Source organism: Sciurus vulgaris (assembly GCF_902686455.1).
Source record: "Sciurus vulgaris genome assembly, chromosome: 2".
Taxonomy (NCBI): Eukaryota; Metazoa; Chordata; class Mammalia; order Rodentia; family Sciuridae; genus Sciurus; species Sciurus vulgaris.
In genome coordinates, this window is record NC_136462.1 from 25,857,510 (window position 1) to 25,880,957 (window position 23,448).

The 23,448-nt window shown below is 41.9% G+C and overlaps 1 protein-coding gene across 19 annotated transcripts in view; it reads right to left on the reverse strand.

Annotated features, from left to right (window-relative positions):
* Positions 1-23,448, reverse strand: part of NRXN3 (neurexin 3) — a 1,486,572-nt gene that overhangs the window by 1,044,527 nt on the left and 418,597 nt on the right. For all 19 annotated transcript variants that reach the window (XR_013761785.1, XR_013761786.1, XM_079126730.1 and 16 more), the window contains exons 6-7: positions 8,192-8,630; positions 3,606-3,989 (exon numbers count right to left, since the gene is read on the reverse strand). Coding sequence is in view for 17 of the 19 variants with exons in the window: in XM_079126730.1 (XP_078982856.1) it covers positions 3,606-3,989; positions 8,192-8,630 (823 nt within the window). In the remaining 2 variants the exon portion in view is untranslated. The remainder of the gene's footprint in view (positions 1-3,605; positions 3,990-8,191; positions 8,631-23,448) is intronic.

The following is a 23,448-nucleotide window of genomic DNA, read 5'->3' on the forward strand; positions in this document are numbered from 1 at the left end:
TGTTGCAGTGGTGCACACCTGTAATCCCAGTGACTTGGGAGGCTGAGGCAGGAGGATCACGAGTTCGAAGCCAACTTCAGCAAAAGCAACTCACTAAGCAACTCAGTGAGACCCTGTCTCTAAACAAAATACAAAATAGAACTGGGGATGGTGCTCAGTGGTCGAGTGTCCCCGAGTTCAATCCCTGGTATTCCCCCTGAAAAGAATAGTACTCTAAAAACATAAGCATTTATTTTAAAGTTACCTTAAGTAATATATTTTTTGCTCAATTTTAGTTTCATAAATGAGACGAAGGGACATCATAGGCTAAGCATCTCCCAGTGTTTTCTCCTTTTTGTATACACTGCCACTTTCTAATACTTCCATTCCTATTATGAGGCCAGTGATACGAGGGGACTTGCCCCCTAGGAAGCTCAGTACAGGGTGAAGTTCCGGCTCAGTGGGGCACATAGTATTTTTCTAAACTCATCACAATTATTACAAAGGATCAACTCTAGGCTTAGGGCTAAAGCTTCTAGAGAAAAAAAGTAGAGAATGGTAAATGAAGTGACCAGGTTAATGTTACAGTAGGTGGGGAAGCATCCCTTCATCCAAAGGGCATAAAAAAAGATGACAAACACTTCCTCCACCACTCACCAAAAATGCCTGTAGTGACTACAGAAGGAAAAGGTCACAGTTTTGTAGAAATAGGAACCAAGAAACTCCAAGAAATCTTTGATCCCCTACTCCCTAATATCAATACCCCATGTAGAAGTGGCCACTTCACCTATGTGCCCTACAGCTTCTCTACAACACCCACCATAACACCCACCATGCCACATGTTAAATATTTCCTTTGTTTCTCTAAGGGGACCAAACACCCCTGAACACAAGTAGGAACCATGTCAATTATTTTGTAGATGTTATTTGTTTGTTGTTTGTTGTTTACAGCAATGAACACAGTGTCTAGAACATACTAGGGGCTCGATAAATGTCTGTTATCCATATGAAAAATGAATAAAAGATACTCAATCCCCACCACGGAAATCTCCACTAAGGAATGAGTTTCATAAAATCAAAATAATGTCATTGGGAAGCTCTGTTTTCATTGCTAGCAGAGTGGAGTCCTATCATTTTTACACTCCACTGATTCATTCTGAACATGGTGTCAGGAACAATACAGGGGCAAAAAACAATTAGTGGGGGAACAAAACAATCAGCCGAACCGTCTGGGATTTGAGCGATGTATAGATCAAATGTCTTAAATTTGCTAAGCTCTTTCTCATTTGGTCAGAATGGATGACTCTTGGCTGCACTGTACCAAGAATAATTGTCCCTCATATATCCCCAATCAGCTGCCTTTTAATGACTAGTCATAAGTGACAATGTAAAAGGTGCAGTGACTTTCACTGTACTTGGCAAATTTTGGACGAACTCCCATTGATTTGCCCTTGGCATCGGTGAGCTCATAGACACACCTTACATGGCTGCTACAGTCACTGCTCCCTCCTGCCTCCAGCAAACACAAGTCCTCTGATTAAAAGAAACAGAAGAGAAAGGAGATGTCTGAGGTGACCTTTGCTTCTTACACCACCTTCATAGAAAGTGGAATATCCACACTACCTTGGCTTACACCAAAAGTCTTATGCATCTCAGAGGTCAAATGACCTTTCTGTCTTCCCAAACCAGCACTGGGTAGGCTACCCTACCAAGACATTTGGAACAAGTCCAGCACTTGACAGACTTATCAGCCCCATATGGCCTATTTCTATTCCAGATGGCGGCCTCCTCATCTCAGCTCCTGTTCTGGTTGTTGCTTCTTTGAAAGTGCAGTGAATCTGCATTTAAGTTCCATAAACTATAAGCAAGTTCTAAGCTTCTGCTTCACCCCAATGTCCTGTGTCTGCTTTTGGTCTGATTACAAGAAAAGTTTGCAGTCTTCTTAAAATTCATGTTAACTACTAATACAGTCGATCTCATAAAAATCACTCCTTGAAAACACCGACCACGATCCTTCCCCATTACCAGACTTCTGATACTTGAACAAATTCTGGCTATAGGTGGTCTTTAGCAATAAGACCCTATGGGCCCTCAAAGCATTCTTGTCTCATCTTAATCTCCATGTTCTCCTGCTCTGTTCCACCAACAGAGTCTAAGATGCTACCTTGAAGCACTGTCTAACTGCTTCCTGTGTAGATAACCTCAATTCCTCAGCTACAAGCAAAAGTTCATTGAAGGTAGGAGCTGTGTCTATTACAGATGCAGTATCCTTAAAGCCCCAGAGCTGTGTTTTCAGCAAATATTTAGAAACTATGTAAAGTATCCTTTCACAGAGTATGTAAACTGAAAGCCCATGGCTAACCAGCTTGATTTTGTGTTTGGGGCAAGTAAAAATAATAGAGCAAGCTGCAACCTGAATGTGGCTTATAAACGGGAACCTCCTTGTCTAGATGTTACTCCTTTGCTGAACTTTATCTCTGCTCCTTGTCTGAACTGTATTCAGGGCATATGGAAGATACTTAAGTGCAAACAAATAGTCTTCTGGCCTATTCTAAAGGGTGGGCCCCACCTCTTTAGCTACCTTTCCCTGCCCCTATTCTATTCTATTATGGACTTTGTTCAGAAAGGAACAAAGCCCAGAGCCCCTTGTGGGTTTTGTTCAGTTCCTGAATACCACCACATCTCTTACATCTGTCCCTTGGCACACTCCATCTGTCCTGTTTAGATCACACTCCTTCCTCCCACTTCTCTGCCAAGCCAGCTGCTACTCATATTTCATCTCTTCAGTATTTTTTCTTTAAATAAGTCTTGTCTGAAACCCTGTAGTACATTGGGTCCTCTTATAAGGGCCCCCCGAACTTCTTTGTACTTTCCTTCAATGAAGTTGATGATAATAATTATCAAAAAGTTACTAACAACAACTATACCCATCGAACAGTCACCAAAGGTTGTTAAATGCTTACCATAATTTAGGAATCTATTAAGTCAATTAATCATCATTGATATCCAGTGAGGCGATGCCTAACTACACCATTTTACAAAGGAGAAAATCAAGTCTCAGAGATACTGATTTCCTCCATGAAGTTTACATGACTCCTCCAAGGCCAAGCTTCTCATCCAATCTGGCCCCAGAGTTCATGTTTGCTACCAATCCATCATCCCACCTCTTATAAACCCACATGTTCAGCATTAATTCCACGAGGCAGCAAGCTCTGTAAGGACAGGTGTACATCCATCTTGTTCAATATTCTGTTTCTAAAACCTAGCCCAGGAGTTAGCATGTAGAAAGCATTCAGGAAACACGAGGTAGGAATAAAGGAAACAGATGGCAGGTTGGCTCTCCTGGAGTCCCAAAGGAGAACCGTTCAACCTCTCTAAAGAAAAGACACCTAATCAAAAACCTATGAGTATAGCAACACTTATTCTGAAGTTTTTCTTTCTTCTACCTAACCCTGGCCAAATAATTCTAGGTACGCAGAACTAGGTATGGTGTGTTCTGGAAACCAATGAACCCAACAATTCTTGTTTGGAAAAACAGTGCGGAACAAGGGCTTGAACTGTCCAGGGATAAACCTGTAACCCCCATTTCCACTGGGACTGGAGCTGCCACCTTCCAGCTGACTCACCCCTTTCGCAGGTTCTTCCCCAGTAGCCCGTGCCGGTGCAGTCGCAGATGAAGCGGTTCCAGCCGTCCTTGCACACAGCGTTGTTCTTGCAGGGGTAGCTGTCACACTGCTTGGCGCTCATGCGTGAACAGGAGGACTTGACGCCCGCTGCGTTCTGCATCTCCGCCAGCTGCCGGATGTTCTTGCTGCGCCCGTCGATGAACAGGTCGCGGATGCAGCCCACGTAGCCGTAGTTGAGCATGGCGGTCCAGAGCTCGGTGGGGAGAATGAGCCCAGCGCGGTTCTCCGGCAGCCCGCCCAGGTACATGTCTCCCTCCAGGTCCAGGATCTCGCTCTCCCCACTGGCGGTGAATGGCGTGCGCCTGCTGTTCACTGATATGGTACCTGGGTAGGAAGATGGATGCATGTGAGTTAAGGGTGCTTTTGCATCTCAGGTGAGCACGCTAGGTGATTAACCAAATAAGAGAATGAAATGGGTGAGTTCTGAGACCATCATTGCCCAACTTGGAGAAAGCGATGCATGCTGCAGGATGGTAGAATGGACCATGCCTGCCATTTGGTTCCAATCTCTGCCCCCAAAGACAACCAGGCTTCCAGGAAGACCCAAGGACCTAACCCCTAGTGTGTCTTTTCACTACCTAACTGGCTTGGCTGAAAGGTAGCATAACATACAGGTGAGGGCAAAAGAGTTCCTGCCTGAGTTAAAAACCCCAGCTCCGCCACACGTGAGCTGTAGAAACCTGAGGAAGTGACACCATCTTCCTGTGCTTCAGTTTCACCTGTAAATGCAAAAGTGATTTTCCCCACCTCACAGGTTGATGTGATGGTTAACTAAGTTAAAACTCATTGAATGCTTCTCAGTGATTAGAATAAAGGCACCTGAGTCCTCTCATGGGCTCACCATTCCCCAAAGGATAGAACTTCTATATTCCCTGCGTGCAGTGATCCACTCTTGACTGGTCTCAACTACTATCCAGTCAGTGAATATTTGGGACATTGCCATTGATAATTTTTAACTGGAACATGTTTCTTTATTCATCACACACACACACACACACACACGCACACACATAAATATATATATATAACACATCATATATATACATATCCATATATATACATCATATATATACATATATATATATCATACATCATTTCTTCTGTGTCTGTATAATTCTAGGCACAGAAATGAGCCTGTCCTTCATTACCTTCCTCTATTTGGAGTTTACATTACAGAACACAGAGGCAAAATAAGCAAATAACCCAGTAAACAAGAGAAATTAACTAATGGCAGGTACCATGAAGAGAGTAAAATGGGTGTAGGGTAGCAACCCATGTGTTCCACTGTAAAGCCTATCTAGGTGGGCGATAGCTGAAACAAGTATTGAAAGGGATCCAGCTATACAAAGTCTAGGGGAGAGAGCATGCCAAGCATGTGGAATGACACATGCAAAGGTCCTGAAGCAGGAAGAAATATGACAAGAGAAGGAAGCAAGAGGGATGGAGCAGATGTTAAGGCCAGAGACTTAGGCAGACCCAAGCAGGGGTTGGATTATGGGCACCATCAAATGAGATTCTAGAAGGTATAACCTCTTCCCTGACCTGCGAATTTCGGAACAAGGATGTCAGTCCTACATGACTTTCTGACCCTAAAACAGTCATTGAACCCACTGTACATCTTAGTTTCCTGAACTGTAAAATCAAGAAAATGTACTAGGTGATATCCAGACATGTTACCTGAAATTTTGAAAAACAAAATATATACTTATTATTCTTTAAGTGCTTTATTGGTACCAAGATAGCTGGGCTGTACCATTCATCAACCTGCCTTCCCTTCTGCCTCCTCTGTCTGAGTCTCAATTCCCTCAGCCAAGAAGGATATAACCTGAAGGCTCAGAAGATCAAACAAGATCAGGACGTGAAGTGAAGTGTGCTCTCAATTACAAAGTCAGCACCACAGTGGAATAGAAAGGACGCTGAGGGGCCTCGGGTGGGGTAAGCTATCAATCTGTTTCCCCACCTCTCCTCTAGAAGTTTCCTTCTATCCTTTAACATTTTGTTTAATATTTCAAAAACCTATACAACAATAATAATGTCCTGGTTATCATTTTAAGTATTTTTTGTGCTTTTGGTTTTTATTCTTGTCTATTCATTTATTTGGGGGGACCAAACCCACGCCTGGTACATGCTAACACACTTGCTCTACCACTGAGCTACACCCTCAGCCCATTTATCTACTTTTTCTTTTTTGTTTTTTGGACTTGACCCTAAAAATAATCTTGTAAACTAGGAGATACTATTTTCTCTATGTTACAAATCAGGAAGTTGAAGTTTGTATCTCTTACTACATGATCTTGCACAGTTTCCTTTTTTAATCTTCCGCATGTCTATAAATCTAATCGGATTGCCAGCAAAAGGGGAGGAACATGTATTGCCAAATAAGGACAGTACTAGAATTGATTTAAAATTTCAAGCCTTAAGTGCATGCCAGGGAAAATATCCTCTGAGAATACTGCCAGAACCATGTTGAATGTTCTTATCACTTTTTAAGACTCATGTCCTCAATGGAGAATATAAGAATATATATATATATATATATATATATATGTGTGTATATATATATATGAATATACAATCATAAAATTTTTCTAGATCACCTAGTCATATTCTGCAGAATGCTTAGGGAAGGGAGGGTCATCTTGTTCTCATAAATACCCATTTTTACATAGGTTTATAACTGAAAAGAGCATACTAAGAAATACCATCATGAGGAAATGAAGTTTAACAGATCATATAAAGTGGAAAGTTGCACTGCTTTCTTAGGATGATTCTTTGTTTACTTAGTAAGTTTTCATATTCTTTGATCAAATTCATCAGTACTTCAAAGAATCATCCAGCACTGTAGTTGTTAGGTATGAAATTCAAGGTTTCTAAAATCCAAATATATTTTTCAAAGACGGGCCCACTGATGTTCCTACCCAAAAAAGAAAAAGAAAAAGAAAATAACTATCCTATTTGAAAAAGCAATTAGTGTTGGGAATGAACAGAAATAAACACATGGCAATTTGATGTGTTCTTGCCATTGTGACACAGATAGGTAACTAAAGATGTGTCAAGGTGAGTCAGACACGGAACCCATCCACCATGACCAATCTCCACATATTGCCTTAACCAATAGCAGTGTTTTTTTAATAATACTTTTGAGACAATTTTAGCTCCACCTTGCTTGTTGTTATTGATAAACTTGAGAGAGAGATTGATTTAGCCTCCAGAGAAATTATTTTTGTGTGTTTTTTTCTCTTTAAAAAGCACAAACTGTTCATTCTTGCTTAACAAGCACATTTAATTTGAGGCCTCTTGGTTCCGATCAGATTTTAGACAATCGATAGAGATTCCTACTGGGCAATAAAACATCCACAGCTGCAATCTGCCACCCATCTGCCCTCTGCACAGAGCCCATCCTGTTCCTCCTAAGGGTAATGTTGCTTATCTCTGCCATGCCTTTAGCTCTGGAATTGTACAGAAAAACCATCTACCCAAACTCAGCCATTTCTGGCTTCTGTATTTTGGGGACCCTATTACTTTCTCTTGCTGGCCAAGTGTACCCTGGAGAGAAAATGTCCAAAGGAAGACTTATTCTTATTTGCACACAGGGGGTGAAACGCTACAAATATGGCAAATGTAGCCAAGTCCCTTTTTTGAGTATATACTACCTAAATGGGGAATCAGAAAATGAGTCTGAAATTCAAATGCCCTAATTACAGCTCTTTGGCTTTCCAATAGCACAGAATGTGACCTTCATTGCCACAGGGTCCCTAGAAAGCTAGGCAGACTGTTCAGTCATTTGAAAAAAAACCCCAGACTCTCTATTAGTGCCCCTCCCCCCACTCTTTGTTACTGTTCCAGAGTGACAATGTAGTGCCTGGGGCTAGCTTGTTTGATCTGTGGCTGCAGAAACAAACAAAGCCATTTAAACCAAATGTAAAAGGTTATGAAGAGGAAGAAAGAGTTAGTGAGGTCTGAGCAAAGGGTAAAATACAGGCTTTCACACCAAAGGAAGGCTTTAAATTGAACATGACTTCAGGAAAAATCAATTTGCCTTTTCTTTTCTTGTCATAATCTCTCCCTGCAACGTGGCTCTTGCCAATTATTGCAGGGCGGATCTTTGCATAAACTCTGGTACAGTGAAGCATATCCTACGGAACAATCATATACTGCAGCATCTGTGATGTCACACTTGGTTTCCATGGTGATGAGAAAAAGAAGAAGAAAAGGGGAGAATACTGGACCAGTGACATGACAGTTGCTTTGGTAGGAGGGGAGATGCTACTTGTAAAACTATCCTTAGCTCCAGCCTCTTAGAGTTGTCACTGAAAGGACCCTGCAGACAGTGGCAAGGAAGATGAGCAGGAGAACAAGAGGCATCCGCGAGACAGGTGTCTTATACAAAGACAGTTTTACCACAAGCATTAAAGAGAATAGACAAAAAATCAACAACTGTACAAATGCAAAAATTGAAATAAAAAATAAAGCCAGGAAAAACTGCAGTCCTGTACCCTCAGTCACATACCCTGCCTCTTCCCTACCTGATCTGCCATCACGCTGAATATCCACGTGGTACCATTCCCCGTCATTGGCTTTCTTCTGAGTGGCTTTCACTTTGATGGTGCCGGAGCCCATGTCAAGCAGCAAGTACAGATTGCCATCGAGAAGTTCCACAGCAAAGAAGTCAACTTTTGTGTTCTTCTGACTCCGAGCATCCTTTCTCTCCTGGGGCTTGCCGTGAGTGAAGAGGATCAGGCCATTGGGCTCAGTGGTGCGGAAGTCAAAGGAGATAGAGCCCATTCGTTTGGTGTTCCACTTGGGCAAGCTGATGTAAGCCTCTGGGGTCTCAAAGTTGATGGGGTCCAGTGTGGCCACATTCTCACACTTGAATACAACTTCACCATAGATTTTCATTTTTGTGTCCCCAATCCGTGCCAGACGAGACAGCTCCAGACGGATGTCATTATTCTTATAAACAACCTGTCAAAAGTCAAACACACGTGCCATATGAATCAATCTTGCAAGCAGTATCCATCCATCACTCACTGGGCACCCAGAACAAATATCCAAGAAGAGGCTTCAGGACATAATAGTTTGAAACATGAGAAACATGAGACACAGCCCTCAAAACCCATCCAAAGAGATATCTGGAGTACACCCATTCTCCAATAGGCCTCTGCATTCCCATTACATTTCTTTTGTCTTTCTCTTTCTGGTCAATATCTTGTGTTGACAGAAAATTATATGGTATGAATGTGCAAGTAAAAATCAAGAGACTGTAAATACTTTCGTACAAAGATATTTACTGAATCCTTAGTGAAAAATCAGAAACAACCTAAATGACCATCAATGAAACATGACACATCTTCATAATGGAATATTATGCAGCCTTTAAAATGAGATAATGCTTCTGATTTTGACCTGATGGCCGTCCAAGTCATATCTCTAAGTGAAATCAGAAAGGAACAGAACAGACTGTGCATTACATTATCTTTGTATAAAAATGGAGAATGGGAAGTGTTATTATTATGCATGTTCATATAAGTATAAAATATCTTTGAAAAGAAGCACAAAGGAACTATAAAATTGTCACTGGGGAGTGGCTTTGGGGGATTCCTATTCAAGATTGCGAGGGAGGCTTACTTTTCACAGTATCTTCATGTTTTAAAATCATGTATATACATTTCTTAAAAAAAAATTATGAGTTTTGGGGGAAGAGGATCCATGATTTTTGCACATTGAGTGCGGTGATAGAATGAAATAGCCTGAAACCCTGGTTCAGTCCATCGGGGACATTTATTTAGTTGAGAGTCAGAATTAACAGAACACTGTACCCATAGTGATTTGCCCTAGCAGAGGCTGCAGCAGGGCTCTCTGCCCCTACATCCTATCAAGGTACCAGCACAATTCTTCTGGATCATACCCAGTGTCCAGAGTGGGAGAGTAGGAGGGGAAGGTGAGGATGCCACACCCAGGGTCATCTTGCTCCCAAAAATCAGAATTTCCAAAAAAAGCTTTACTCTTATTAGAATTCAACTTTGATACAGCACCCTGGGACAGGTCTCGGTGTTCTGATCCTTGAGTGATCTTTGACAGCCATACAATAATAAGCAGGAGAGGAGTGGAAGAGAAAGGACTAAACTGTGAGCGGGGAGCATGCAGCTCCTCGTTATTTCCTTTCCATTATCTCACTCAAATTCTAAGTCGGAACCCAGATTCAGGTCTAAATCCTGGACTTGCTATTTTCAAGCTGTGTGTCTTTGGTGAAGTAACTTCTCTGGGTCTATTTCCCCCTCTGGGCCTGGGACTATAGGGGTAAACTATTCCGTAAGAATAAAATCATTTGATGCATGTCAGCCCTCTGGAAATAGCACACGGTAAGGGCACGGCAGCCTCCGCTCCTTGGAGGGTAGTTGTGGTTATCTTCATCTCGTCTCATTCTTTCCACATCTCTGAGAAGTCTGTATTATCATTTCCATTTTTCTGTCAAACAGCAAGGCCTAGGAGCCAAAATAAGTCTCATGATCTACCTCTGGGAGAGAAAAGTAATTGTACCAGTCACTTTGGTTTGTAGTATTTGATCCCTAACACCCAACTATAAAACGATTTCCCTTCTCTCCTCTATCACCAGGAAAGAACCAAGCTAAAATGTTTGCCTCCTAATAGGTATTACAAGATTACGAGAGTGGTATGTAACCATGACAAAGCATCAAAAATGCTTCCCCGATTACGAAACTTTGACAGTGGACTTAGCCATAGTCAATACCACTGAGAATAACAAGAATCCTAACGTTTATTGAGCACCTACTACCAGGCACTGTAGGTAAGATTTATCACCTGCCAGCCCATTAAGTCCTTCACCCACTTGAGATAATGCTTCACCCACTTGATTATAATTATCCCCTCATTTTACAGATGCAAAAGCAGACACAGGAAGTAGTTAAGGAACTAACCCAGAGGCACAGAGTGGGACTGTAGGTAGGTGGCTCCAGAAGCCAAGTCTTCACACTGTAGACACTTGGAACAAAGCCTCCTCAGAAATGCTTATGAAGCTCATTATCAACTTTGTGGAATGTCACCCATGCCCAGCTTCCCAATTCAAAAGCCGGCTTTCTTGTCCTGGCTCTAGGAAACTGACCATGCACAGAGGGAAACACAGCAGGATCCTTAGGCAGTTGCTCAAGTGAGTGAACCAGAAAGGAAAACTCCAGGACTTCTCCTTCCTAAGCCCTTCCATTATGCTTCAGCGTGTGAGATCTCCATGTCTCCAGACATTGACCTTTTCTGCCAATGAAATGTCTATGACTGGAGCGCCTTGTAGACGATGGTTATTAATGGATGATAATGGTTCATGCCAAAGGGACAGACAGAGACTTGGCTCCGTTGAACAGTAAATGGAAAGAGAGCTCAGGCATCCCTACAAGGAGGCTGAGGACAGGAGAAAAGAAAAAGGCCTTTAAAAGGATCTGAAAAGCAGCACTTCTATGAGAAGGACCCACAGCTAAGAGTGGGACAGAAGGTGAATAAGCAGAATGCAGACTTCTGGAGAGATGCACAGGAGAATCAAGAACTAGGAACTGGTCGGAGATAACTTGACCTCTCTCAAAGCCTTTTGGAAGGAGAGCTCTCTCTACCCCATAGCCCGCACATGACTTGTCTGTTATACGGAGTCTCCACTGTGGTTAAAAACAAACAAACACCAACACCTTTCTCACTGACAGGTGTATAATCTTTATGAGTCTCATTTTATTCATTTCCAAAAGTGGGATCCTCGCCTCCATGCTAAAAAATGGTCCTTTTGTCCGCCTCGGGCCGGTGTCAAGATCAAATGGGAGGTCCTGTGTGGTAAAACATGGAAGATGTAAACGGGTACACAGACCTGGGGAAAATCACAGCAAGTCTTCATCTTCCTCAGTGTTGAGGCTCTGTTGGAACCTGAGAGGGCCCTGGAATGAGGCTCTGAGGAGGATCTGCCACCAGGAAGGAAGGGACAGCAGGGCCAGGCTTTTGCAGCTCAGCGATGCTCAGCGGGAAGCTCCAGAGATAGCATCCTCACCTTCCCCACCCACCCCTCCCCTCGGTACAGAGCCACATCCGTGGCCGTGCAGCAGCCTACGGGCACCTTGGGCTAGGGTACAGGGTATGGACGCAGGAACTGCTGGACCTCCCACAGTGAGTGTTCTCTGTAAAATCAGGCTCTCAATTAAACGAATGTCCCCAAGTGGCTGACTGAACTAGGAAGAGTTGTAGCATCAGTGACAGAAAGCAGCCTTGGCTAACAAGTTCCCCTGACAAGGAGCAATTAAAGATAAAGTAGACATGGTTTCCCAAGGGGGCAGGTGTCACACAGCCTTGAAGGCAGAGAGGTAGAGTCACAACGAGTGACAAGCTGGTCTTACTACTTCACCTATGGGTTTGTAAAGACCGTTGTTTGAACTTGTAACTCAGGCTTAGGAGACCAGAGAGTAAAACAGCTGAGGACAGAGTCACGAGAAATAGTCTCTCTGAATGAATATACTTCTACTTCACTACAATCCTTGATACAGTGACATACAGGAACAATACAGGGAGGAGGGCAAGCTATGAGTACAGGAACAATATAGTAAAATAGTCATCATTTATAGAGAGCCCACTATGTGCCAGACTCTAAAAACACAATAGTGGTTTTAGTGTATCATTTATAATAAGTGAGTGAAATAGGTGATATCATACAAACATGAGGCTCAGAGGAGGTAGGTTCTTGTCCAAGATCACATAGCCCACTAAGGGCGTGAACCCCGTCTGTCTCACTGCACTGGGGCAAGACCATGCTCCAGAGATGGCAGTTTGGATACTGGCCCTCCGCAGCCCATACCTACACATAAAACTGAAAGCCCTTAGCCATGTACAAAAGTCACACCAACACCTTCTGAACATGCAAACCCCTTCACACCTGGTAGGATCTCTCTCGAAGAAATTCTTGTATCTGCCCACTCAGAAATCACCTTAGAGTCCTCCGTATGAGCTCTGGTGTTAGGAATTCTGCATCTTTGCTAACCAGGACTCTTAGGCTACAGTCCATCTCCTCTTCCACTTGTTCAAATGATGCCAGTTGCCTAAGATCAACATCCAAACCTATTCCGACTCCCCCGTTGCCCCAGCTGCTCTGGTGCTTTCTGATCCTCACTACTTGATAAATCAGAATCCTTTTCAGTCTTTTAACAATGCCTGCAACTGATCAAGCTGTCTTCTCTCTTGCCCAAGTCACTGGCCTTGACTGGAAGGAGAGACTCTTCTACCCCTATGTGATGCACTTGTTACAAAGAACTCTTCCATGATAATGGAGTTATAAGACAAGCCTGTGAAAGTGCCTCTAAGGGTTAGAGGCAGGCCCCACACACAAAAGGATTTTCTTCTCTCTCCTCCTTGCACCTTATCCCAGGCACTCTGTTCTCAACTTCCTGAGAATGTATTTCTGCACATTCTGTTGTAAATGTCACATCCCGTGTACTCATGCTAGGGAACTGGAAGGAGAGAGGAATGTGGGGATGTTCCTGTAGCACCCCCAGGGTCTCTTGGTCCTATTTTTCTAATGAAGAATAGGAAGATAACCAGCTAGCATTTCTTTTCTCTTGTTTCCAAAGCATCTTTTATTTTCTGTGGGTCTATGTATAAGACAAATAAAACCACCAGGTCAGTTTGGAATACCAAACCATTTGTGGGAGTATGATTTTGCCACTGAACACCATCCTGCTGGTACCAATCAATGAAGGATGTTTGAAAATAAGGATCCTGGGGGACATTCTTTGCAGCATCTAGGATATACAGAAAGGAGAAGCCAGTGTCAGCCTACCTTGAATGGAGCGGTGTTGCCTGAAATCCCAATAAAGCTTTTCAGCTTTATACCTACATGCAGAGTCATTTACTCACAACAAGCAAAAGACAAAGATACATCTATCCCCCACCCCGATTTAATCCTTTGACAAGAGTTGATAATGAAAAGAGCTTTTCCTTTTCAGCTTGCATGATGGCAAGACTTTTAGATGAAACTTTTGGGCTAATCTCATTATTGTGTAATATTCCTACTCAGGGTAGAAAAGAAAATGACTAAAAAGCAATGTGAAAGGATCTTGCTCTGGGGTCTCCACAGAATCACACATCTTACTGTCTCTGCTCCTCTTCCCCTTCTGTGCCTCAGGCAATCGATGACTGGTCTACTGTGATTTCTCCCTCCTCTAAACTTCCTGCTCCACTCATCTGTCACTTAAAACCCTCAGCTTTGTTATCTCAGAATAAGCACAGGTCTTGTCTTTTCAATAGACTTTCGAATGCCTTATGAGTGAAAAAATATGCGTTATGGCTTAAACCTGAAATAGCTCCTTGCTGTATAGGTGGTTAATAAATGCTTATATTTTCATTAAATTAGATGTTAGACTCAAGTGGTAGTAAAGGGAAGTAGATTAGATCATGGACTTCAGAGTCTCTCCTCACTGGGGTTTGAGTCCTGAGCTACCCTTACCACCTATGTGACATTAGGCAAGATATTTGACTTGTCTCAGTTTAGGATCTTCCATAGAATGAAGGTAATGTGTCTGACTACACAAGATTGTAAAAAATAAATGAGAGAGGATAACCAGTTATAAAAGGACTTTACACAATTCCTGGTCCTTAAAAACACTTAATAAATGGTAGTTACCACTATTAATTTTGTTATTTTCTATGAAGATTCAGAACAAAATCAGATAGTATATACTGATGTAGAGTCATTAGGAAGGAAAGATTTTCTCAGAGAGTAAGTCCTAAGTGTATTATCAGCTCAAAGGGCAGGGCTAAATAAATGAAGAACTCTGGATTCAGTAAACCCCCAAATTAAATAGACATATAAATATATGAAAATTCGTGCTTGTAATTCCTGTTGTTACATTTAATGTATATCAAAATATATCATGTATCATACATGTGTCCAATATACATCATATACACACATATAAAAATGGGACTGTTCTTTCTCTTTCTTTCATATACATGTACAGTTTTAGGATTCATTATCATTAACTTCATTATCTATCACAGTGACTAAACTCCAGCAGTGAAGTCCAAGTGCAAATGTGTCAGCAGATGGTCCTCTTAGCTTCCAAAGTCTGAAGAACCTAATATTTGGCACGACCAGAGCCACATCTGCATCTGTGGTCTTGCTAACAGGGGTCAATAAACTCACTCTGCCTGCTGAGCTGCAGCTGATATGAAACGGAGGCTCAAAGCCCCAACTGCTGCCTACCATGGATACCACCATTTTCATGCTTTATATTTTGTTTGCAGTGGTCAGGATCTGCCAAAGATTAAAAAAAAAAAAAAAAGTCGAGTACCAGAAATAGAAAATGGGAACTGAGTTTCAGACTTGCAGAAAATATCTCAGTTCTTGAGCTCAAAATAAAGGTCAAAAAGACTCCAGCTAAATGTGAAACCAGTAGTTGAATGTTGACAAGTCATTAAGTGTTTTAAATGCATTGTGACTTGACACTCCATGGGTTAAACAAAACACATCTGCCAGCGGGAGCTCCACAGGGCCCACCAACACATACCCTCTGATCTATGGTCATTTGTGAGGGTTTGACCAGGAAAAGATAAAAGGGACATAAGACAAGTTGCAGTAACAGGGAAAATCCGGGCAGGCTAATATTGAACTAACAAAACTCCAACCCCTACCTCATTTTGAATAAAGCCATTCAGTCATCTGGGGGTATAGGCACAGACAACTCTGGGCCAGGCACTTACTCTACCCTCAAGAATCAAAAGTCCATCCATGGGTGCCAGGACAAGTGCCTCGTTAATAATGAAAGTCATTACTACCTCCTTTCAAGTTCAACCTAGACTTCAATGTTGATTGGTCTGATGGATTCTTTGTGAGAGGGAAATGATGATGTACGTGTATGCTGGTTACAGAAGGGGACAAAAGAATTTCAGAAGGATTTCCCATCCTTGGACAATCAGTGTGCTATTTCCAATTTTAGTCTTTCATGAAGGTGAAATTTCTGGGAACCTTTATTCAGCTATTTTAGGCTGATCAGAAACAGGTGGCCATGTATCCATATTTCTCATAAAAAACATTACAATCAAGTTCCTGAGTTTCTGACACTGTAAAGACTCAGTTCATCACAAGGGGTATCCTCACAGATTATACTAAGCTTCTACATAATTGATGAAGCAAGAACTTGGCACAGACACATTCAGGCAGAAAAAGAAGAAATGATCTTGCAAATATCATGTTCTCCAAGATAGGACTTGTTAATAGGTAGTGGAACAAAAGGTTTCTAGTTGTTAACTGACATTTTTAGTTGTACTGGGGTAGCAAACTTTCCTAAGTCTTAGAGTCAAACTGGCAAGTACCTCTACCCTGCCTTCCTGGAAGATGACATTCATTATTAACTGTTGTCATTCTATTCTGTACCTTCCCCGTTCAACCCAGGTGAAGCCTCAGAATCCCTCTCAAAGCAGCACACCAGGATGGTAACCACCAGTCCCTGAGAGCTGGCGCTGATGTGGACCTCTTTCTCCAGTGTCTTCCTCTGACACCAGAACCAACTTAGGATTAATCGACTAGCTATACTAAAAATATTAAAACCAAAAAAAGCTATGTAAATATATTAAGTAATCACTGAACCTTTAGCTTCAGACCATGAAGGACACAAGGCAGAATGAAAATAATCCCTGTCACCAACATGCTTGGAAACTGTTGGAAGATACTTAATCAGGGATTTATTTTTGTCTCAGAATTAGAATGATAAATATTTGCCACACTAATGAATGTACAATGACTTATGATCAGACAATTGACTCAGATTGTATTTCTTTCCCCTCTGCTTCCCAGGAGTGGCACTGTGAGGAGACTCTGGACCGGAAGCTTTATCAACATAGAGGCTGTGTATTTCTGGCATGATACCAACACATCCCAGGATTTAGCAGAAAGTCTGGAACATGCTATGGGCTCAGTACATGCCCTCCCTCATTCCCCATATATTTTCATGTGCTGAGCAGGCCCATCCAGAGAAACCTACATTTCCTCCTGTCTTAGAATTTTCTCTTTGATGAAGGCCTTAGCCTGACTAGAGTGAAAGTTTCATGTCACAACGAGGAACTAAGAGCAGATGAGTAGGTGGTACCCGATTATGAAAAGCTCCCAAAATATGTACATTATGCAACCAGAAAATGGGGGGAACCATTAGTGTAAAAAGGAAGCCTTTAGCCATTTGATGAGAGAGGTGACAAAATTTAAAAGGTACTTTCCTGAATCACTAGAAATCTACAGCTATTTTTATTTTGAGGACTAGAAACAAGTCTAATGAGCTCACTATTTTCTTGAAAAGCCCTTCAGTGGTTCTCCATTCATGTCAGAATGAAATGTAGACTTTTAAGCATTATATGCAAGACCCTTTTCATCTAGTTTCCACTTCATTGTTAACGAGCCTTTCCAAATTTCTGCATTTCTTCCAGTTAAACATCCCAAAGAGAAGTCTTAGCTGGATTCTCTGCCTGTATAACTGTGATTCATCATATAAGTCATGATTCGTGTATTACCCTTGGGAAGCCATCTCCAATATTCCAACCCACATGACTCCTGCCCATGGCTGCTTTCTTCCTCTCAGCCCCATGGCTGAATGTTCTAACTGTTGTCATGAAATAATGTAATGCAATAGATTTTATTGTATTATGCTATAATTTTCTCTTTCCCAGCAGACTGGCATCTTCCCAAGTGGAGAAAACCATGCCTTTCCTGTGTCTCCCAGTACCTGACACAAAGCACATACTGATAGGAGGAGGTGGAAGAACTGGAGGGGGAAGGGCAAGGAAGATCACACAGATGCCGCTAAGAACATGCATACTACAATGCAGAAAGAAACCTCTATCTTCTTTCTGCCAGACAATAAGGGATGAGATGAGGTTTTAAGTTCAGTATTACAGACAGCTAAAAGGCATTTGATGGAACCACTGCATATTTAGTTGGGTTTTCCCCAGTGTGCAAGCTTAGGAAATGCACTTGAATTTTTAAAGACTACCTATATGGAAAGTTCTGCACCCCAGAGTGGCAGCTGTCATTAGTTCATGGGCTTTAGAAGAACACTAATAGAGGAAGTACAGAATCCAATCACAAATTCTAGCAAGGTCCTCTAAGAGACTGGGTGACAAAGTTCAGCACCAACTCTGCCTCCTGCTCTCAAGCATACTAAAAGGGCTACTGTGTGCCTCTTACATGACAATGTAACTTGGACTTGCCATAGAAAACACATGCATGGCTTGAGACTAACTCAGAGTCATTATCCTCTGTACCGAGTCAAAGAGCAAGACTTAATTTCCAATGATGAACATTTTGGCCAAGACTAGCAACTTTTGTCTTCTTGTACCTGGAAGAAGGTACGTGTCAATAGGAATGCCTGACAGCTTTTAAAGAAAGAAGGGCTCAACTAAAGACAATTAGGAGAAAACACTTTTAAAAGATTCAGTGAAACAGAGCCTTCAAGAAGTCTAGCATTGTTGACTGGGAACAACAGTAGCAGATGAGACAAACATATATTTTAAGCATCCCAGAAGACATGTGTAGTTAGTTCAGAGTTGTGGACAGTCACAATTTGTACCAAGAGACACTGACCAAGAGTAAGCTCCAGGAGTGCTGTGGCTTAGAAGGCAAGATCACCCAGGATTACCTCCTGTAATGTGAAACCTGCTCATTTATGCAAAATACACATGGACCAGAGCCGCATGGCTTCCTGATGGGTAAGCAACATCCAAAGGAGGACTAACTGTCAGAAACAATTACAAACTATTTCTTCTCTGGCCTGCTAAGCAGCTCTGCTTCTAGCCTGATGAAGACTCTAATCAGATGGCTTCTCAAAGTGATCCAAAAAGCCCTTCTGCAATTAGCAGAAAAGGTGAGAAACTGATAGGAAGAATATGCCAGGTTGGCAGGTAGCTGATACAAAATCATCTCCAACTCAATGAGGAAGACAGCAAGTAAACGTTGGGTTCAAATTGACAATAATATAGTTATGAATGCTAGTACTCAAATTAACTTTTTCGACAAATTATTTCTCCACTCTTTGTTAACTTAACAATAAAGAGTCATGAAATAAAGAAGCCCCCTCCTTTCTTGGGACTCCCTTTCAAGGTAATGGTACTTAGTTCCAATATTTACACCTCTGACTTTATGTTGCCTTTAGTAAATCTGCAGAGACCTGGATAACCACTAGATGTCCCTTATGCCATACAAAACTCACCTAAAATGAATTTCACTACCAGTTACACAAATCACATTTAAAGATAGCTTTTCTAAGCCTTGGATCTTATGTGCCAACTATAATTCCTATGATGATTCACTCTTTTGCCTGATTTATTGTGCTTGTTTCTATAGTATTTTGATATTATATTATCATAAAATATCAAATATTAGACAAGGTATAGGAAACTTATAAATTAAAATTATTTTATATTTTCAATTCTGATGGGGAAAAGATCACACTACTTTTGACAGTAAACAAGGGCATTATCAATAGCACACTGGACAATAGATGCAATCCAGAACTTTCCAAGATAACCTGGGGTGGATGGCCACCATACCTGATTCTTACAAGCCAATGCTTGAGTGATAACATAAAATACAGTTACCAAGCACATGTGCTGAGGCCATACCACCTTGCTTTGCTCCTTGTCACTGTGTAACCTGGACAGGTTCCCTAAGCTCTTCATACCTTAGTTTTCTCATTGGTAAAGTGCAATAAGAATATTATACTTCCCTTACAGAGTTGTAAGGATTCAAAGATTAAGTATATCTAACACGTTTAGACAATCCCCTGGAACTATCATCCTCATTTTACAGATAAAGAAACCAGAAAACTGGGAATCAGAGATTTTTACCACCTGCCTGATGTTACACAGCTATTAGGTGGCAGAGCTGTACAAAAAGATAAGACCAACTTTGGAGTCTATGTGCTCAACTATTATTACTATCCTACAACAATAACAACAACAAAGCTGAAGTTTCTTTAGGATCACTCCTTTGAATGATCCAATTAGCTGAGTCATGAAAGAAGTCACTAGAAAAGTGGGACTCTCTTATCTGTGGTTAGTTTGCAGGTTAAAGTCAAGTGGATGTGAATGAGACCTGCCCAGGGACACCTGTCGAAGCACTAAGGAGGATGTCTCCTGAGCACAGTGTCCTTCTTAGACTGTGTGGGAGGGATGGAAAGGCAGCGGAGGATGCAGGGAATGCCTCCATTCCATCTAAATATTGAAGTTTTTTCCTAATTCAAAATTTGGTGAAGTCCCTGCTCTGGCCTTGCATGGGACATCCCCTGCCCCCAAAAGAGCTCAGTACTCTCTTGATACCATGTCAGTTCCCCGGCCAGTGACCACCTAGATCCTTTCTGACTCTCCTGGTGAAAGTGATAGCAAGAGATATTGCTGGACACAGAAGGGTCAGTACCAAGCCAACTGGGTACACCTGTTCCCTCCCAACTGGACCACTCTCCACCCTCAATAGCCAGATGGTAGGAACTGGCTGCCACTGATACCTTGCCCAGAACTGGGACCAGTTCTTCCAGTTACTTATCAGCTCCTCAATAATAAGGATAATGAATGGTTTATTTTCATAATGAGAGCTGGGAAGGTTGCCATACACATCTGTTCAGTGGCATTAGATTGATCTAAATTAGACCCTTCCTGACAGCAGCCCTTGGCTTCTTTCAAATGGGCCATCAGTTTTAAAGCTGTTTACTCATAAGGTATGTCTGAAAGCAAACCATGTTGCTAGGAGAGCAAGCACCTTAAGTCGGCAATGTCTCTGTATTAGGCAGAATCATGTTCTCACAGACATCAGATCCTAATCACTGGAACCTGAAAACAGTCCCTTATTAAAAAGACTTTTTGAGCTCAGAAGTAAAGGGCCTTACAATGAGATCACCCTGTATTCTCCAGGTGGACCATAAATGCAATTGCCCATATCCCTATAAGAGGGAGGCAGAGGGAGATTAGATATGTAGAGAGAAGACAATGTAAAGACAGAGGCAGATGTGGAAAGGATGCAGCCATGAGCCAGGGAATGTTGGCAGCTGACGGAAATGGAAAGAAGCAAGGAACAGGCTCCCCCAGAGCCACCAGAGGAAACACAGCCCTACCAACACCTTGATCTTAACCCAGGGAAACTGATTTTGGAGTTCTGACTTCCCACAACAGTGAGAGTATAAATTTCAACTGTTTTAATCCACCATGTTTGTGGTAATTAGTTACAGCAGCCACAGGAAATTAATACACTCTCTGTTTTAATCAACATCTTTGCAAAACTGACTAAAAGACCTGACAAGAACAATTTCAGAGGAGGAATAATATATTTGTGGCTCATGGTTTCAGATGTCTCAGTTCATGCAGATGGCAGATTTCATAGCTCTGGGCCCAAGGTGAGGCAGAACCTCATGGTGGAAGGATGTGGTGGAAAAAAGCAGCCCAGGACATGACAAGCAGGAAGCAGGGGAAAAGGTCCCTCACCAGGGACAAAATATAAACCTCAAAGGCATGCCCCTGGTGACCCACCTTCTCCAGCCACACCCCACCTGCGTATAGTCACCACCCAGTTAACCCTCATCAGGGTAATTAATGCATTGATTTGGTTAAGGCTCTTATAACCCAATCATTTCACCTCTATACTTTCTTGCATTATCTTACACATGAGTTTTTGGGGGACACTCTCCCTCTGCTCATTCCCTAGCTCCCACTAGAGTTTGACTTGCAATAAACCTCAGGACAAAAGCTCACCTTCTGTGAGGATTGCTATCCATGGACTGCTCATGGTTTATGGAAGAAGAACCAAATCAGAATGGAAAATTCTCCAGATCTATCAACATTAGTAATCCACTCCTAGTCTCTGACACATAAATTACCAGCAACACTTATCTATAAGGCTTACCCCCGCCCTCACCAGGCCTTATCAACGTACATGCTTACATAGTATAGAGAAGCCTGACTCATAATCCACCATAACTGCAGTTGACCTCAAAGCAATAAGTAAACACAAATCATTAACTATGTAAAACGTATTGTATTCGAAGCTATTTGTATATGTGTTCATGTGTGTGCATGTGTGACATAATCTCTTCTCTGAAGAACTTAGTATATTCTGTGAAAGTCAGACAGGTATATTATTATTTATTCACTGGCCATTCATTGAGCAACTACTATACACAAAGGGCCATGTGAGCCAATGTGGGGCATACAAAGCAGAAAATACATCAGCTCTTCCCTCAAAGAGCTCCCTTTATTAAGGGAAACAGACATACATTTATTCACACACATATCATTATTTATTCAATATCATACTCCTTTCCAGGAAAGGAAAGATGAAATAGAAAGATGAAAAAGATGAAAAGCTACAGCAAGAAAGGCCTCTGTTAGAAAGAAAGATAGTCCAAAAAAAAAAAAAAAAAAAAAGAGTCAGAATTAGCCAGGCATGATGATACATGCCTGTAGTCCCCACAGCTAGGGAGGCTGGGTCAGGAGGATCGTAAGTTCAAAGTCAGTCTCATCAACTTACTGAGACCCTAAGCAAGTTAGCAAGACCCTGTCTCAAAATTTAAAAAATTAAAATGAAAAGGGCTGGGGATGTGGCTCAGTGGGTAAACACTGTTGGGTTCAATCCCTAGCGGTGAGAGAGGGAGAGAAAGAGAAGGGAAGGAAGGAAGGAAGGAAGGAAGGAAGGAAGGAAGGAAGGAAGGAAGGAAGGAAGGAAGGAAGGAAGGAAGGAAGGAAGGAAGAGGAAGGAAGGAAGGAAGGAAGGGAAAAGAGAAGGAAAGGTCAGAATTAGTAATTTGCATGACAACATTTTTTAAAAGGCTATTTCCAAATTACCATGAAAGCAGGTATAAACTCCTTATTCAAGCTAGGGGTAGGGGGAAGGGGAAGCAGAAAGTGCCTTCCAAAGAACAGGATGCTAAGAGGCATTAGTGAGGTGAAAGAAGGCTGGAAAAACACCAAGGGTGGAAGGAGACGAGGGGGAGGAATCTTGGCATAGTCCAGACTCCAGAGTGATCATTGTGGCTGAATTGCCCTGGTTTAGGGGGAGTGACGGGAAAAGATGCCTGTGTCAGACCCCAGAAGACTTCTTCCATGGGCTGAGAAAGTTTAATGTGAGCCCCAAAGTATTGATTTCCCACTCGGGTAGGAGAGTAAAGAGGCAGGTTAGCATTGTGGCCACGTAGGCTATGAATTAAAAAGAAGAGGGGAAAAAAATAGCAGAAAATACAACTTGAAAAGCAACAGCAACATGATATATATAGACCAAAAGTATAAATAGTTACTACAAAAGGAATTATTACTGGCTTGGGGGTGATGTGTGTGTGTCAGGGGGAGAAAGGCAGGAAGAAAATGAAAAATAGATGATTAAGTTGATAAAGTAGGCTCGTGCCACATCACAACCTTAAATGCAAAGCTGAGCTCTGAGGATCCACAGTAGGTATTTGAGCAGAAGAAAAATAAGAAAGAAGCTTTAAAAAGGACCATATAGCATCTGTATGTAGTGCAAGGCAGAAAATCTAAATAAAAGGAGGCCATGCACAGGACCAGAGTGTTGATGGTGGAAAGTGAGGGAAAGCAGAGTGGTAACCAGAAAACTTTCAGAGATGAAGTCGATAGGGTTTGCTGACTGGTGGGAGGCTCTGGAAACAGTCCTGAGCAGGGGTGTGGAGGCACCCATCTCTATGTCTAATGTCAATAAAGATAGGTACTAGGTGCAAAGAACTATGCTAAATGCTTTATATTTCAAATTGTCTATAATTATCAG